Genomic DNA, 19,765 nt, shown 5'->3' with positions numbered 1-19,765 from the left:
TCAATAACATTTGATTTGATTTGTATTACCACCACACCAGCGGTCACGATTCATGACCGCAGTCAAATTCCACTTCTCCAAGCTCTAATGCTGCTGATGGTCATTAGTAGCCTACCAAACTTGCTAACTGCCTGGCACTCAGCACTCTCTTGTCCCTCTAATCACTCTGACATAAATACAAAAACCATTACAAATCAAATCAAACACTTCATGAGAGCCCATTAGCTCATGTTGCACAACATTACTGTTGCCTATGCAATTGCATGAGAAAACAGAGTTTTGATGGCCTCTATTAAAAAGAGGAGGTCCATCAGCTGTTTATAGTCTAGGCCTACTACATTTATTTATCAACTTTCCTAATATTAAGCACATTGCATCTCTTTACAACATTAAAAAGGACTGTATAGCCTACCTGGCTGGCAAGAAAATGAACCACGAGAAAAGCGTCCTCCATTTACTATTTAAGTGCTCAGATGACATGTATTATTTCCCCAGGGGGTCCATTCTAAATCAAAACTAATTTCACACAAATATTATTTAGTATATGTAAATAAGGTCAATTAATAAGGTTAGTATGACACACCTCATGTAGCCTAGCCAATAGTCCTATATATTTTAATAAGGTTAGTATCACACCTCATGTAGCCTAGCCCATAGTCCTATATGTTTTAATAAGGTTAGTATCACACCTCATGTATCCTAGCCCATAGTCTATAAGGTTAGTATCACACCTCATGTAGTCTAGCCCATAGTCCTATAAGGTTAGCATCACACCTCATGTAGCCTAGCCCATAGTCCTATATGTTTTAATAAGGTTAGTATCACACCTCATGTAGCCTAGCCCATAGTCCTATAAGGTTAGTATCACACCCCATGTATCCTAGCCCATAGTCCTATATGTTTTAATAAGGTTAGTATCACACCTCATGTAGCCTAGCCCATAGTCCTATAAGGTTAGTATCACACCCCATGTATCCTAGCCCATAGTCCTATATGTTTTAATAAGGTTAGTATCACACCCCATGTATCCTAGCCCATAGTCCTATATGTTTTAATAAGGTTTGTATCACAAGTAAAGTGTCCAATACACTGGTGTAGATTCTAATTGGCATACATAGGAGGCGTGTGAGTTTCAAGTTTGGGGAAGGTAATATTCACCATAAAAATGCACCTTTGTAATAAAGCAATACATGCATAATGCCATTCCCGGTCACCATTGAGAACAGTGTGTTCCCACTAATTGATTACATTTTGGAACATTCGCGGGTATAGCCTACTGCCGCGTGCACATTGCTGCATTCATTAACATTTTAAGCTAAATGTTCCCGATCTGTTGCATCAGCCTCATTGCGTTTTAAACGTTATTTTACTGCAAGTGGTTGTATTAATTAGGGATCTATCACATCCCACAACTATCCCAGAGTATGTGTGGAATATGTATTTCTTGCACCTATAGAATAGGTCAACTTTTGTACTATGGGGGATAGTACACTGAACAAAAATCTAAAACGCAACACGTAAAGTGTTGGTCCCATGTTTCATGAGCTGAAATAAAAGATCCCAGATAACAGTTTATTTCTCAAATGTTGGGAACAAATTTGTTTACAGCCCTGTTAGTGAGCATTTCTCCTTTGCCAAGGTAATCCATCCACCTGACAGGTGTGGCATATCAGAACCTTTTGCTGGGGATAATTAAAGGACACGCTAAAATGTGCAGTTTTGTCACACAACGCAATGCCACAGATGTCTAACATTTTGAGGAAGTGTGCAATTGGCATGCTGACTGCAGGAATGTCCACCAGAGCTGTTGCCAGATAATTGAATGTTCATTTATCTACTATAAGTCACCTCCAACGTTGTTTGAGAGTATGTGGCAGTACGTTCAACCGGTCCCACAACCGCAGACCATGGCGTCATGTATGGCGTCGTGTGCGTGAACGGTTTGCTGATGTCAACGTTGTGAACAGAGTGCCCCATGGTTGCGTTTGGGTTATGGTATGGGCAGGTTTAAGCTACGGGCAATAAACACAATTACATTTTATCCGTGGCAATTTGGATGCACAGAAATACAGTGTTGAGAGCCTGAGGCCCATTGTGAGGCCCATTTATTTTAAGGTATCTCTGACTAACATGCATTTCTGTATTCCCAGTCATATGAAATCCATAGATTAGGGCCTAATGAATTTATTTCAATTGATTTCCTCATACGAACTGTAACAGCTTTTGCTGTTCGTTAGGCCTACTCATCTTGTTGGCTGATGAATGTGCGTCTCGGAATTCGATAAAAGGGACGCGCACAGTTGTGTCCCCAATGAGTCGGTCTTCACTTATAGCCTACTTGTTAGCTGAAATGACTGTGAGAAGGACCGGATCATGTGACGGCATTGGCTAATAAGAATTTAGATATCTGTGAGAGCCATGGGAATGAGAGGTGCTTCGGAGTACGGAAGCCGGGAGAAGGGAATTATTATTATATTTCCTCCCAAGGGCACAATGGCTACTTTAGCTTCAAAAGGCGTGGATTTTATAGTTGAAGCCTGGTGAGAATATTATCAAGTGCTTGTCAAATTGTGAATGAGAGACTGATGAAGTGTGTGCAGCATGCACAAGAAACATATCAGAGCTCATGCCTTTCATGCAACTTTTTTCAAATCATCGTTGGAGTTTCATCATGCAGCCTTAGAATATATTAAAAATCTAAATATATAATCTAACTTTGGTTCACAACAAAAGTTGCATAAAAAACTCTAAATTAAGCATATAGCAAGACATGTTTCTTTGTTAATCCCTCAACACAGAATAGCCGCATGTGCGCAATTCCTTGGAAATTTTTGGGAGAAAGTATCCTTTCTATTTTATTCAGCTATGTTCAATTGTATTCCTCATACTATAAAATAATTTTAAATAATGCCACGGAATTCTAAGCAAATCTTGTCGAAATGAATTAGTGTATTCCACAGCCATATAACATAGCCATATCAGGGCCTAACATAAGGACAACTATTCTGTTCATCTGAAATAGACTACATTTTATTCACATCATGTTGCTTTATGCCTGTCTAAAATAAATAATGGTGTAGGCTATATTGAATGGATTAATTCAACTTTTTTAAATGTACATGTTCCAAAGGTCTGCATCAGTTGCTTGTAGGCTGTGTGTCTAAACCAGTGTAAAACAGTTTAGACAGAGTGTCGGGATTAAACATAATCGGAATTGTAGTGCACTCGAGCAGGGTTTACCAAACTTCTTCACTTGCAGCAAATGCTAAACGTGTTTATGTTAATCAACGGTAAATCACCGTGAGACTGGCAGTTATTTGCTTGACAATCACCAGCTGACAACATTTCATGACCGCCACAGCCCTATGGGTGCATGCATGTGTTTGTGTTTGTGTTTGTGAGTGGCTATAATCAGTCTGTAATCAGTTCGCGAGCGCCTTTCTTTTGATGCATAAGTCTATATAAAACACAGAACTGGAGAACCCGTTTAAAGAACCCGTTTAAAGATGTTATTTTTTGAATGGTTTTCCCCGATTGCTCCTCCTTCTTGTGCCCAGTTGATAATCACCCTGATAATTACCTCAAAACTGAACGTAAAACCATACTGAAATATCACACATATAACAACAGATTAAATGAATGAAGTAAAATATGGTAGCGGAGAAAAGGGGGAGAATGGGTGAGTTGATGACCAAGGGAAAGCAGACGATGCATATTAAACAAGCCTGGTCGGCACAACGAACAAAGCGAGACGGGAGCTCCCTCCATCTGCGCAAAATAAGGCAACTGCACAGCAGCTGTACTCCATAACGTGCTGAAGAATGACAAGACAACACTCACATGATACCAGTGTTGGGAACTATTCATTTAACTACATTTTGCACTAGCTTGGTGGTAGTTGAACGACATTCAGATCTATGTAGTGTTTTCAGTAGTTCATTATTTTTCTGCCATCAGTAGTTAACTACTGGAACTACACACTACTTTTTTTTTTATATAAAATAATATATGGGCAATAATCAGACCTGCCTAATTCTGAACTTGAAACATAATTTTTGTGTTTAATAGGCTAAATAACTCATTCTGTTAACATATGACCCCAAAGTGATTTGTTCTTTCAATTTGTAGTCTGTGACATTTCAGATGACAATATTTCACAAAGTAGTTTGGATGTAGTGAACTACTTTTTCAAAGTAACTTTTGTTAATGAACTGTATTTTTCTGAAGGTTAGCTTTAGCGTAGCTTAACTTCTTCCATTGTGAAGTAATTGGTAGTAGCTTGGTAAACTATTTGTTCAGAGTACTGTAGCTTCCCCAGTACTGCACTTTACCAATGCAAGGCAAAGGTTTGCGTCATGTGCATCGGGCATCCGACAACAAAAGAGAAAACCAGAGACTATTACTTACTACAACTGAACAAGGTATGTCAACATTACATAATATGTATTGCCATATATAGATAAACTTATGCAATGCATTATGCTCTTCTGAATGGGAAAAGAATCCTAACATTTTCTACTTTCTTCTATTCCATAGGTCAGTGTGGATGTTTTTGGATCAGGTGGCACGGTTGTACTCTGTGAAAGGAGGAACTTGCCGCTGGCCTATCGCTGTGTTCTACAACATGCTTGACTTGGCTGCTATCAATGGACACTTGTTGTTCAAGCCGTGCGTGAACAACACCATTAGCAGAAGACACTTCATCATGAGTCTGGCACACGGGCTACCTGAGAGATATATGAGGACCAAGGCAGCAGCAAAGATTCCACACCAGCCATTGCTCGAGCAAAAATCGCGCACAGCTCCCAGCCAGGAGAAACTGCCAGGTGGGCAGATGAACTCACAACAAAACCTACCACACCTGCTTCAGCTGCAATCGACTTGTTTGTGGGAAGTGTTGCAAGCAATTGCAAGTGACCAAGCTTTTTGTCGACTGTTAGGACAAGGGATAACAGCTAAATGAGATCCAACTGATGCCATTGCGTGAAGATGCACACCATACTGTAAGAGCGAGAGCGAGGCCACAAATAAAGTGTCCAATAACTGACAATGGTGGACTACTTTTTACTGCAGTCATATCGATACATTCATTATAATGCGATTATTGCTTTTGTGCTGATTTTCACTATTCACAAGTACACTTGGTGCTGATACTGATGTTTAGGCAACTGATATCTTCTACATTTTACTGCGTCTTACTGACCATGACTCTTGGTGGGTATTTTTACTTGTTTTGTCGTGTTCCAGTGTTCCAAGGCACATATTTTTTGTATCATAGTCGTAACAAAGGCACTCCACCAATGAAATAGATTTTACACTTGAAATTCTGTAGTTTTTAGTGGTTATTCGTCTTTACATATCATAAACTAATGAAAATGTTATGTTCTTTCAAAAATATACAGTGGCAAGAAAAAGTATGTGAACCCTTTGGAAATATCTGGATTTTTGCATAAATTGGACATAAAATTTGATCTGATCTTCGTCTAGCTCACAACAATAGACAAACACAGTCTGCTTAAACTAATAACGCACAAACAATTATACGTTTAAATGTCGTTATTGAACAAACCGTGTAAGCATTGGATTTAATAACAAGTTGACCCTCCTTCAGCAGCTATAACCTCAACCAAACATTTTCTGGAGTTGCAGATCAGACCTGCACAACAGTCAGGATGAATTCTGGACCATTCCTCTTTGCAAAACTGTTTCCGTTCAGCAATATTCTTGGGATGTCCGGTGTCAACTGCTCTCTTGAGGTCATGACACAGCATCTCAATCGGGTTGAGGTCAGGATTCTGACTGGGCCACTCCAGAAGGTGTATTTTCTTCTGTTGAAGACATTCTGTTGTTGATTTACTTCTGTGTTTTTGGCCATTGTCCTGTTGCATCACCCAACTTCTGTTACACATCAATTGGCAGACAGATAGCCTAACACTCTCCTGCAAAATGTCTTGATGAACTGGGGAATTCATTTTTCTGTCGATGATAGCAAGCTGTCCAGGCCCTGAGGCAGCAAAGCAGCCCCAAACCATGATGCTCCCTCCACCATAGTTTACAGTTGGGATAAGGATTTGATGTTGGCGTGCTGTGCCTTTTTTTCTCCACACATAGTGTTGTGTGTTCCTTTGAAAAAACTGAACTGTAGTTTCATCTGTCCACAGAATATTTTACCAGTAGGCTGTGGAACATCCAAGTGCACTTATGCAAACTTCTGACGTGTAGCCATGTTTTTTTTTGTACAGCAGTGGCTTCTTCCATGGTGTGCTACCATGAACACCGTTCTTGATAAGTGTTTTACGTATCGTAGACTAGTCAGCAGAGATGTTAGCATGTTCTAGAGATTTCTGTGTGTGTGTGTGTGTGTACCCTCACCTCCACATATCTCCCCGCTGACGCTAGGATTCTTCTCAACCTCATTGAGCATTCTGTGCTGTGCTCTTGCAGTCATCTTTGCAGGAAGGCTACTCCAAGGGAGAGTAGCAACAGTGCTGAACTTTATACATATATAGACAATTTCTCTTACCGTGGACTGATGAACATCAAGGCTTTTTAGAGATACTTTTGTAACCCTTTTCAGCTTTATGGAAGTAAACAATTCTTAATCTTAGGTCTTCTGAGATATTTTTTGTTTGAGGCATGGTTCACATTAGCCAATGATTCTTGTGAATAGCAAACTCAGATTTTGTGTTTTTAATAGGGCAAGGCAGCTCTAACCAACATCTCCAATCTCATCTCATTGATTGGACTCCAGCTTAGTTGACTCCTGACTCCAATTAGCTTTTGGAGAAGTCATTAGCCTAGAGGTTCACATACTTTTTCCAACCTACACTGTGAATGCAGACAAGAAAAATACAATAATTTGTGTGTTATTAGTTTAAGCACACTATGTTTGTCTATTGTTGTGACTTAGACGGAGATCAGATCAAATTCCAGGTCATCCCAAAGGGTTCACATACTTTTTCTTACCACTGTATATGTTTATATTATAATATTACCTTCATAAACACAACAAATGGTTATCTTTCCGATAACATATATAAAACATATTTATTTGACTGTTAGAATGGCTTTTCTAATGTTAAGAAGGACAGCATGATTGCATCCGCTTAGCAACGTTGTTGACATCAGGCTAATGCCATGTTGAATCGATCCCCTCGCTCCCTCCTCCTGCGAGCGCATAGACCACCTTAGTTAAACCCCTTCATGGTAGCTTTAGCAGATATGACTGGCTCAAAGGCCCTGTTCTAATCTTTCATTGGCGGTTGACATTTCTCATTGAGAGAAAGAGAGAGCGGTTTGTATGTGGTATCAGGAAGTATCAGCTAATCACTCAGCCATTCAAGAGGCACACACATGCAACTTCCACGACTATGTACAATGGACCATACTCAATTACACATACGTGTATAACACCCCTGCCTTATCGAGATAATCTCTGTGGTTGTCATGGCTGCCTGCGCCTGAGAGGGTTGTGTGTGTGTGTGTGTGTGTGTGTGTGTGTGTGTGTGTGTGTGTGTGTGTGTGTGTGTGTGTGTGTGTGTGTGTGTGTGTGTGTGTGTGTACCCTCACCTCCACATATCTCCCCGCTGATGTCCTCACACTGGCGGTCATCACACTCACAGTTCCTCCCATGCACACGAGTGTCCCCTGGGGGATGGCAGGTACACTGGCCACATTGACACAGACCTGGAACACAGGTAGTACACAGGTACACACAGGTAAGAATACAGGTGTAAAGGTGGCAGTGTTATTCTCATTTAACAACATTATGACAGACGACTAAATTGTAAAATACAGTTTTTCAACAACAAATATCAGAAAATGTTTATTTGCCATCGCTCATGTTGTATTGTTAAAGGTAGATTCAGTGAAGTGACATCCTCAAATACAGAAGGGTGAGGTCCTTCTTACAGAACATAACAACAACCACTAGTTGAGGTAAGGGAATCTTCAGGTATCGGCAGCCAAATGCACCTAATATTGGCTCTTAAAGTATGTGCATACTGTACCTAAGGGAGAAATATATTCTTCCAAATGAGGTTGTAAATTGGTCAGTTTTAGGAGATTGAATTCTAGTCTGCTTTCAATTGCTTTTTAATGACCATTGAATCATTTATGTAACAACAAATACATTACACTGAAACATAATATGACAACATTTTGAGGGTAAAGGGAAATAATCTGTTTTACAGTTTCTATCACATAACGAAACGGGGAGGGACTACTTGCACAATAAGAAACTATAATTTTCGTGGCACAACGTTTTCCTTTGCAAAACATTTTACTTCGGTATGCTATGATGTGCATTCATAAATACACCCAGAAGGCTTTACAAGGAGGAGAGTGAAAACGGCAACAGAGACAATCCCAGTACAAAGTGCTGTCTAACCAAAGCAACTGCCAAAGCAAACGGAGAGTTGTCATAACTGCAGGTTTCAGAGATAGTGTATTGCCCTTTTAATTACGGAGTGTGTCGCCATCCGTTAGCTGTCAGTCAAACTGCGCAAAAGTGAAACCAAAACTATCCTCAACGGTTAAATTTAGACATTCATTCGTAGGTTTTGGTAAAAATGTAAAGCATTAGGGCTGAAGGTCCAATGCAGCCGTTTCTATCTCGATATCAAATAATATCTGAGTAACAGCGGAGTACCTTACTGTGATTGTTTTGCTGGTCTGAGTGGGGAGGGGGTAACTAAAAACTCGCTGTTATTGGCAGAGTTGAAAAATCTCTTTCTTATTGGTCTATTAATATAGAGTTGACAGCAGTTTTCCACTGGTTTGCTGTTGGCTATATTCATCTATCCAGCAAGAAAGCAATATTTTTAATAATATATATGTACATGTATATTTATTTATCCACCAAAATAAATGTTGTTACAGCTTTTTCTGCGGTCCAACTCATCCCAAACCATCTCAATTGGGTTGAGGTCAGGTGATTGTGGAGGCCAGTTCATCTGACGCAGCACTTCATCATGGTCACAGTCTGGAGGTGTGTTGGGTCATTGTCCTGATGAAAAACAAATTATAGTGGAACTAAGTGCATACCAGGTGGGATGGCGTATCACTGCAGAATGCTGTGGTAGCCATGCTGGTTAAGTGTGCCTTGAGTTCTAAATAAATCACTGGCAGTGTCACCAGCAAAGCACCCCCACACCATCACACCTCCTTCTCCATGCTTCACGGTAGGAACCACACATGCAGAGATCATCCGTTCACCTAATCTCACAAAGACACAGTGGTCGGAAACAAATATCTTGAATTTAGACTCATCAGACCAAAGGACAGATTTCCATTAGTCTAATGTTCGTTGCTTGTGTTTTTTGGCCCAAGCAAGTCTTTATATTCTTATTGGTGTCCTTTAGTAGTGGTTTCTTGCAGCATTTCGACCATGAAGGCCTGATTCACGTAGTTTCCTGAACAGTTAAAGTTGAGAAGTGAAGCATTTCTTTGGGCTGCAATGTCTGAGGCTGGTAACTCTAATGAACTTTTCCTCTGCAGCAGAGGTAACTCTTTGGGTCTTCCTTTCCTGTGGCGGTCCCCATGAGAGCCAGTTTCATCATAGCACTTGACGGTTTTTGCGACTGCACTTGAATAAACTTTAAAAGATCTTGAAATTTTACGTAATGACTGACCTTCATGTCTTAAATTAATGACGGACTGTCGTTTCTATTTTCTTATTTGAGCTGTTCTTGCCATAATATGGACTTGGTCTTTTACCAAATAGGGTTATCTTCTGTATACCACGCCTACCTTGTCACAACACAACGGATTGGCTCAAACGCATTAAGGAAAGAAATTCCACAAATTAACTTTTAACAAGGCACACCGGTTAATTGAAATGCATTCCAGGTGACAACCTCATGAAGCTTGTTGAGAGAATGGCAAGAGTGTGCAAAGCTGTCATCAAGGCAAAGGGTGGCTACTTTGAAGAATCTCAAATATAAAATATACACTTAATATACACTTAATTAACACATTTTTTGTTACTACATGATTCCATTTGTGTTATTTCATAGTGTTTATGTCTTCACTATTATTTTATAATGTAGAAAATAGTACAAATAAAGAAAAACCCTTGGATGAGTAGGTGTGTCCAAATTTTTGACTGGTACAGTACATCACATCCAGATACGTTATATATCCGTATACGTTATATTGTGTTTTTAGTCATAACTATTATAAAACATGAGCTTTCAAACATGAGCTTTCAATCCCACCCCTCAGCTTTTGAATTAGTTTATTTATGTCTGAGAAAAAAAACACTCAACCCATATGCTCTAGTACATCATTAAAGTGTGTGTGTGTGTGTGTGGGGGGGGGGGTTCTGTGTCTCAATATTAGGAAGGTGTTCCTAATGCTTGGTATACTCAGTGTATAGTTACAATCAGATTTAGGAACATCTACCAAAAATATTTCACCTTCTTTTTTACTTTTTTCAAACTGTCATCACATTTGTGGGAGTCAGAATTTGTGAAATTTGTGAACATCTAAATCAAAAATGTTGCCATTGATGGGGTGGACAGCGTGTCCACCCCATCAACAAGGGGAGATGCGCTCAGAAAAAAAGTAGCTTTTTCTTGATTTTACTGTGCTTTTAATGTCTGTCTCCGCAGAATTTTTTTTGGGGGGGGACTTCCACACAAAATGAGTTCTTTACTGATAATATGTTTACATAATTTATGTGATTAATGTCCCACTGTTTTATTAGTCAGAACACAAAAGACTAGATATTCCTAGGACACTCAGGTTTATCTGTCGAATAAACGTGTCTCTGGCTCAATCGAGTGGTCAGCTGCGTCATTACAATCCATTTTGTCTCCTCTTTGCCACGTCATGTCAAAGTGTGGTCCTTAGCAAGCTGCTTGTCTAGTCGACCCGCTACTGCTATTGGATTCCTATTGAGCATGCGGTTCTAAATGTATAACTTCCATAGATACACGATAAAGACTGTGACCTACACACCTAAAATAAGTAATTACCAGTTAATACAGTGCCCACCGTAGTCTTAAGAAGTTTAATTTAATTTAATTTGATGTCACCAGGCAGGCCAAAATGCTATCCCAACAAAACAGGCTGAAATTTCAGGCGGTCTTTTCAAATAGCTCTTATTACACTAAAAGGGCATTATCATAATTTGTACAATTTCACAGTATTATTCCAGCCTCATTGATGGGAGAGGTCGAGGGAGAATGGCAAGAATTGTGCAAGCTAACAGGCGGAAGGCAAACAGACAAGTAACGGGCATCTCGGAACTCACAACTCGTTAATCCTTGTCACGGATGGACTATTGCAGCAGACGACCACACCGGGTTCCACTCCTATTAGCTAAAAAGACGAAGAATCGGCTCCAGTGGGCACCCGATCACCAGCACTGGACAATTGTGAAGTGGAAAAAGATTGCCTGGAACATGACAGCGAGTTCAGTATATTTGAGTGGAATGTGCAGTCCCCAGACCTCAACCCAATAGAGCATCTTTTGGATGAGATGGAACCGGCTGTTTTTAGCATTAATGTGCCGCAGTCCAATCTGCAGCAACTGCTTGATGCCATTGCATCAGCATGGACCAACATCCCTGTGGAACGTTTCTGACACCTTGTAACCAGGCCTGAAGAATTCAGGCTGTTCTAGAGGTAAAGGTGGCTCCGACCTGCTCCTAGAATGGCGGACCTAATAAACTAATAAAGTGTATATAAAACAAGGCACTTAACCCTAATTGCTCCTGAAAATCGCTCTGGATAAGATTTTCTGCTAAATGACTGTGTGTGTTCAGTTAGCCTAGTGGTTAAGGGTGGCAGGTAGCCTAGCTGTTAAGAGCATTGGACCAGAAGCAGAAAGGTTGTAGGTCTTAATCCCAAAGCTGAATAGGTGAAAAATATGCTGATGTGCCATTGTGCAAGGCACTTAACCTGAATAAGAGCATCTGCTAAATGACCAAAATGTGTTCCAATGTCCATCTCTCTGTTACCAATAAAATGAATAGTGTATGCAGGAGAGGCATGTGTATGCATCCAAGTTCCATTCTTCGAAATAGACATGTTGTTAGGTGCATGGGCAAGGCTTACTTGCAGGTAAAGAGAAGCTAGAAGTGACAATTCCACTTCCAGCTAATGCCAAATGTCAATTACATACCAGTAGTACTGTAGAATCTTAATTTGAGCCAGTTCCCTGAGTTTCCTACCACAGGAAAAATAATCCTGCAGCAACAGGAAATGTGGATTATTGGGGTTGATACGTTTTACGAAAATCAAGTCTACATTTTCAAAGTGGAAATCACAAACTTTTACAAGCCTTTTTAAACCTTAAATACACTTAAGTTTGTCGTTTTCTGCTTTGCATGAAAGTTTTTCTGCGTCACGGTGATTAAATGAAGATCTGTAGCAAAAAAAAAAATGAAATCCACGAGAGTAAAAATGACATTTATGAACAAAGCGTGACATATTTTCACCGCCAATTAGCGTTTTTACCAGCCTAACCGGCTGTTGTTGTGTGGACAACTTCCTGAATTATGATTGGTTCTCGTTTGCAAAGTTGACAACAATAACAAACATATCAGCAATAGAAAACTTCTTCACGCCGTTGCAACTGATGTTTTTTGGATTCTAAGAAGCAGGAAAAAGCCATTTTAGCCAATTCTAAGCAGTGTCCTTCAAAAAAACATGAAGAAATCACATGTATGGATGAAATGCTACATGTTTCTCCTTTAAAGCAACTATCTTAACAAATACCGTTAGAAGTTGGTAGGTCAGTGAAGTGTGAATAGGTGTGAAAATAGTCAATGAACTTGCTTTGAATTGGCAGTTTAATATGTACTGTACTATTTGACATAGAATCAGTCCTGTCTTGAAATGACCAACAGGTGTCATCTGACGCACGCACGCACGCACGCACGCACGCGCACACACGCACACACACACACACACACACACACACACACACACACACACACACACACACACACACACCACTCTGTAATTAGACAGAGTAACCTGGAGGCAGTGGCCTGTCTGACAACCTCTCCAGTCATCCTCACTGGCCTCATACACCCCTGTCTTATCAATTATGTCTGTGGTCATCATGGTTACCTGCGCCTGGGAGGGGTGTGTCTGATTTGTGTGTGTCAATTGTTTACCCTCTACACTAACCAACTTTTCAAGGATTTGTTGTCTTCCTGAGTGTGTGTTTGTGTGTGTTTATGTGTGTGTGTACATAACACCTTCACTACAGCAACAAGTGAATGGGGGGCAGTCGAACTCAGTTTGCCCCTGTTTGAAGATGCAGAGGACAGACCAGTGAAGCCTAAACATAGTCAATCGCCCACAGGCACTCTACATCACACAACACAGATATCAACTGTGACACTAAGGAGCCAGAGTGGACCCAAGTGCAAACCAGCTCCATGGTTTGTCAGTGGACTTAAACACAGAAAACTATTCAAAATAACCACAAATTACAAACAACAACAATAGAAATACCCAGCTGGCAAAACCAGTTGTAATAACGTCATATCAACCCATTTCTGGTTTCAATGACATTCTAATGATGTTATGATGATGTCGTAATGACAGCAGCCAGTTTCACCTACTGAGAGGCTCATTATCTTGTCACAGTCACAGCATCAACCATCTTCCGACTTCAGAGCTGAAATAGGTTAAAACCAGGTTAGCTGCCTCCAAATCTCCAACGATTAAAAATTCTCTTAAATCTTTCTTTCATGCCGTATTGTGACAGGCCTATAGCCGACTTCACACAAAACATGACAAATCCTGTGAAATCGTCCTCGGTGCCACATCACAGTGGTCCTGTGGTGCGAATGGGAAACAAGTTGGACTAAAGTATTCCATTAACGCCCCCACCTCCTATCTGCCACGTAGGACCTTCCTCACATCAAGCCTCAAACGTCAAGCTTTCTTCAGACAGCTTGAAAACTTTTCTCACTCTCCCGTCTTCCCAAACTTTGCAATGCTAGGGAAATCTGACTTGTAAATAGGCCTACTTGGCGGGAGGAGGGGTGGGGGGTATCTCTCGCTCTCTCTGCTCGCCAAGCAGAAACAGAGGCCCACTCTCTCGCTGTGTGTGTTTGTGTGAGCCGGATCATTTTTTTTACCCCTGGTGTGTGTGGTGAAACATAAAGCCACTATGAAAAACACAACAATAAAAAATACAGAAAAAAATAGAGAATGAGTCCAGATGTTAACAATGGGATCCCAGGGACCCTGAAGAGAAACTCCTTGTTTGTCAAGATCTGAGTAATGTCAAAAACAGAATAAATACTGCAGTGTGTGTTGAACTGAGAGAAATAAGAATAAAAGAGAGAGATTGAAAGAGAGACTTAGAGTTGAGTAAGAGGTGTTGACCCTGCAACTGTGTCTTAGACTAGTTCACAAATGTTCCTGACTGTGATTGACCATGTGTTTCAGCACCATCTGTGAGCACTGTGTCCTTTCAAGGTATGGAAGCATTGATGGTACAAAAGCAAGGGCTGACTGGGACAAGAGTTAGGTCTTGGCATTTTATCCACACCAAACCATATCACTGCACGCATAGCCAACTCACCTTTTTGTGTGCCTCCCAGTTGTGCTGTCTACCTGTCTCAGCATATTCTCCCATGTCACTCTGTGCTTCTTCTTGTTAGGCCTAACTGAATTATAAGGATGGTGGAGATGTTGATATAATATAGAACGACAATAGCGTAGTGATAAGTTTATGTTATGCCTACTTATCAGCAGCAAATAGCTTGGAGTTGTGTCTACACGGCTGAAAATGGTGAGAACAGTACATTGCCGGGTTACTACTGGCGTGTAAAGTGCTCGGGAGCTGAACCCTGAATAATCAACCATTGAGACCAAAAGACGTGAGACCGTGGTTCACGCGTTGAAATGGTTGAAACTACCAAACCAGCTGACGTGAAGTGCGAGCTAAACATTACAAATGGTTGTTACTCTGAAACTCTCAATCTCTACACGAGAAGATAAACTCACTAGACCTTAGCATTACCAGTCTGCAGCTGGCATGTAAAGTAGTCTTGAACTTTGACTAAAGACATTAGGTGGAAAGGAGAATCCCATCTCAGACAACTGTTGGTGCATCTGAAGTATCTGTTCTGACCAACACTTCACTACCAGAGAAGCTCTACAAAGAAGAAGAACATTGTGCCCTCTGGTGGACAACCAGAGCCTTACACCCATCCAGCCCCTTCCTCATAGCAGGATCGATTGGTTTCAGAGGGACGACGGACAAAGACATCTACACGTAAATACATTGCATTTATTACCAAAATGCGCGGTGGTTTGTGAGCAAAGTATTATTATTATTTTGAAGGTACCTTCTAAATGTATCCAAGTGTTGTCTCTCTTTGTCTCTCCCTCTCTTTACCTACCCCTCATTCTCCATGTGTGTAACAAGCTGTCATATCTTGTCAGTCCACTAGGGACTTTTATCTCATGTAAGTGTGTATGTGTATTCTGTGTTATTATTTAGTTAGTTAGTAAATAAATAATTAAATCAATTTGTGTATAACCAAATAATCAGAAAAGCTTGGGTTGTTTAGGATTCAAGAGTTCTACGAAGTTCAGAATGAGACTGATATGAGGTAATAATTAATAAGTGACTGTTATTGAAATAAGAAATATCTATATATCTTTAGAGTTTAATTCAGGAGATAGTAATTTGTTAAACAACTTTTCCCGTGGTGCCCCAAATTCCTAATTAGTTAACTGTTACATGACTAATTTAATGGAGTAACAATTAAACATAGTTAGTTGATAAGATAAATAACAGTCATCACATTAATGCAAGTCACGTCAGGACAATATCCTTGATTCTATCCAGTGTAGCAAACGATACCAGCCCACTGAATGAATGACAAATGGATGGGCAATAATTGTGCAAATTACTTCAAAATAGTATTTAAATGAACTGAAATGATGAAGAGGTTGATTTAATTTAGAACAACAATAGTGTAATGATGAGTTTGTGTTACTTTGTAAAAAGAAGCTGTTACGGGACTGTTTTATTTACTGTAACTCCATTACAAACATGCTATGTGTTGCATTGTGTCTTTGGAATAATACTGAACAAACGATGCCAGTCAGCCTGCACAGCCAGCCCATCAAAACACACCTATGCAATAACAAAACGAATTCCACACATAATATAAACAAGATTAAATTGACAATAATGAAATATTAGGCCTATCAGTTCTCAAATTGTACATGAAGAGATGGGCACATCCTCATTCAGAGCCAATTTCGTGGTATCCAATTGGTAGTTACAATCTTGTGTCATCGCTGCAACACCTGTATGGACTCGGGAGAGGCGAAGGTCCGCCAAAACACAGCCACAGCCACAGCCACACTGCCTGCTTAACCCAGAAGCCAGCCATACCTTTGTGTCAGAAAAAACACTGGCGACCGTGTAGGTGCCTGGCCCGCCACAGGAGTCGCTAGAGCACAATGGGACAAGGACATTCCTGCCAGCCAAACCCTCCCCTAACCCAGATGACGCTGGGCCAATGGTGCACTGCCCCGTGGGTCTCCTGGTCTCTGACAGCTGTGACAGAGCATGGACTCGAACCAGGATCTCTAGTGGCACAGCTAGCACCGCGATGAAGTGCCTTAGACCACTGTACCACTCAGGAGGCTCTGTGATTTCTATATAGTATCTGAATGAGCTAATTCTGCAGTTTCGATGACACTTAACTTTGTCAAATAAAGCTTAAAATTCAAGAAGTGTAGCTCTTTTTCCAAATTTCATTTTTTTCTCCAAAATATCTGTGCTGTCCATGCATTCAGCACATGACCACTCACGCTGCAGCATTCCTCTGGCGAATTAGCAAAAGCTAGTAACATAATAAACTTAAAATGAAAATATGCTATTCTGTCATTCAAAGGATAAATGGGCAATAGATAGAAACTGATAATAGTGCATGTGACTTCAGTTAAGTTTTGGTTAGCCACCTATGTCAAAACCAAGTACTTGCTCAGTGGCTTTCCGCATCCGGGGAAAGACGAAACCAGGCCAGCAGGTGAGCGACTTTCTGAGGCTGTGGTTTTGAGACTTGTGGAGCCTTACATGGGAAATGCAAATGCAGAAATGTGAATATGGACAACTTTTTCAGGTCCTGCTCTCCGTCTTCCCCAAGTCCTGCTCTCCGTCTTCCCCAAGCACCACAGCTTCCACTCGGGAAAAATAAGACACAATGTCAATTTGGCAGGTGCACACGAAACAAGACCCATGACAACTAAGTGCATTGCAACCGATTTGTTTGTGGGGATGCTCACGCAAAGCCCAGAAGCTATCTGCTGATGTGGACCCTAAGCATAAAGAGAAGACACAATTGACTCATGAGTAAAGGCATGGGTATAATACAGTGTGTGATTCAATCAACAAATGACTGTTTTTATATCTTGAAAATATTTCCACAAATATTTCTTTATGCAATTATTACTTTACAATTGTTCAAGCACTGGTGCGTTTGTTTAGGAATACATCAAATAATTTAAACTACGCACCTGGCTGGTTATATTATTATTATTATTCTCATCTTTTTTGTCTGCTTTGTCAAAATAAATTACTATAACTCTATTACTAATCAAATCTAGAAATAAAAGTTGATCAAATGAATTACACTGTAATGTTTTTATTGTTATTATTATTATTATTGTTTATTTATTTTATTGGGCAACAAAAATATATTATTCAAAACATATCCTTGACTCTATCTAAACAAATAACTATTGTTGTTATTTCTTTAAATTGATATATTCCCATGAATATTTCTTCATGCGATTAATCCTTTACAATAATAGTTCATGCACTATCAAGCATTTTATTTATCAAGCGTGTTTGCGCACCTTGCAGGTTGACGTGCATCTGATGCAGATGCTAAAGGAGATGCCCGGCCACGTTCTTTAGCGGGTTCTTACATGCTGAAAGACCAGGCGGTTCTAGTGTTAAGCCATTATAAAAGCCAAGCTAATGTCTTATAGTTATCTTTCTAAGTTTATAAGCACCCTTTTTATTTTTTACCATCCATGATCTTGGCTGTCTAACTGAGAGTCGGAGCAGGTATCTTTACCGATGTTTGACTTTGAATGTGAGTTTGCGTGTCTGTATTTTGATGTGTGCGTTAATTTTGACCAGCTCACCCAACAAAAAATGTCCAGCCCATCTGCCATTTGCCAGACGCCGTAAATCCGTAGACCTATGATGTGAGGACCTGCTATTGTATTTCTGCACTGCTAAAAGCCATACAGAACCTGCTCTATTTTCTGTATAAGTACATGATAACATACTGTAGTTCGCCCTTAACTTGATTTTCAGCCACATACCCTTTAATGGCCTTTCAGGAGGTCAAAAACTCATTCTGATTGGCTGGGCTTGGCTCCCCAGTGGGTGGGCCTATGCACTCCTACGCCCACCCATGGCTCCACCACTGCCCAGTCATGTGAAATCCATGGATTAGGGCCTAATTTATTTATTTAACTGGACTAATTTCCTGATATGAATTGTTGAAACTGTTGCATGTTGCGTTTGTATTTTTGTTCACTACACATTTACCCCAATCCTGACACTTTTACATGGCATCCTCTTCTCCTCAACTTTAAATTCACACAATCAGTGCCCCCCCTCCGCTCTTCCCTAGTAGGAAGCTGGTGGAGGTAAACACACAGACGGTCTGTCTCTCACCTGGCATTTCCACGCCTAGCACTCACAACCCTTCAATCAACACAGAGGAGGGAAAAGGTCAGTGAGGAGAGAGAGAGAGAGAGAGAGAGAGAGAGAGAGAGAGAAATTATTGGTTAATCACTCAGCCATTCAAGACACACACACACACACATGCAACTTCTAATGCTTTACCCAATTTGCCAATGAAACACATAAACTCCATACACATACATATAGGCATACATGTTTGCACGCACACACACACGCACACACACACACTGGCTCCTACCTCTCTGTCCATGCTAGGCTTGGAAGGGCCAGGTGAGTGACAGACTGTCTTTTTTTGTTTTGTTTTGTTTTAGGGATGCGACTGCATCTAGAGTATTACGCAAGGTAACATTGAGATCCTCAGTTAGGTGATTAACCGGTTTTTGTATGTCCTTGGGTAGGTGGAAGGAGCGTGGAAGAGCATCTAGGAATCCAAGATTTTATAGCACAGCTTTCAATCATCCTTGGTTGGGGTCTGAGCAGATTATTTGTTGTGATTGCAAACATAATAAATCATAGTCTAGGATTATGAGGAAAAACATTTAGATCCACAAAGTTTATTTCACAGGACAAAACTATATCCAGGGTATGACTGTGACAATGAGTACGTCCGGAGACATATTGGACAAAACCCCCTTTTGGAGTGGGTCTGTGGACTTGAATTGAAGTCACTAAAAATGTGAATATTTCTACAAGGTCCGATGGGAATTCAGGAAACTCTGTGAGGAATGCCGTATAAGGCCTAGGAGGCCTGTAAACAGTAGCTATAAAAAGTGATTGAGTAGGCTGCATAGAATTCATGACTAGAAGCTCACACAACAAAAATGCTGTCATTTTTGGGAGGTAAATTTAAATTTGCTGTTGTAAATGTCAGCAACACCTCCACCTTTGCAGGATACACGGAAGATATGGTCAATAGCGTAACCAGGAGGAGAGGCCTCATTTAACATAGTCAATTCATCAGGCTTGAGACAAATTTCAGTCAGGCCAACCAGATCAAGATTATGATCAGTGAATAGTTCATTGACTTCCTTGGAAGTGAGGGATCTA

At 40.4% G+C, this 19,765-nt stretch overlaps 1 protein-coding gene across 1 annotated transcript in view; it reads right to left on the bottom strand.

The window, feature by feature from the left end:
* Positions 1–19,765, bottom strand: part of itgbl1 (integrin subunit beta like 1) — a 115,806-nt gene that overhangs the window by 35,640 nt on the left and 60,401 nt on the right. Inside the window, exon 8 of the mRNA XM_036958515.2 lies at positions 7,570–7,686. Within this exon, the coding sequence (XP_036814410.1) occupies positions 7,570–7,686 (117 nt within the window). The remainder of the gene's footprint in view (positions 1–7,569; positions 7,687–19,765) is intronic.

This window comes from Oncorhynchus mykiss, chromosome 22, assembly GCF_057628025.1.
Source record: "Oncorhynchus mykiss isolate SJ-2025 chromosome 22, ASM5762802v1, whole genome shotgun sequence".
In the NCBI taxonomy this organism is placed as follows: domain Eukaryota; kingdom Metazoa; phylum Chordata; class Actinopteri; order Salmoniformes; family Salmonidae; genus Oncorhynchus; species Oncorhynchus mykiss.
The sequence above is the reverse complement of the archived record's forward strand: the minus strand, read 5'-3'. Positions and strand labels throughout refer to the sequence as shown.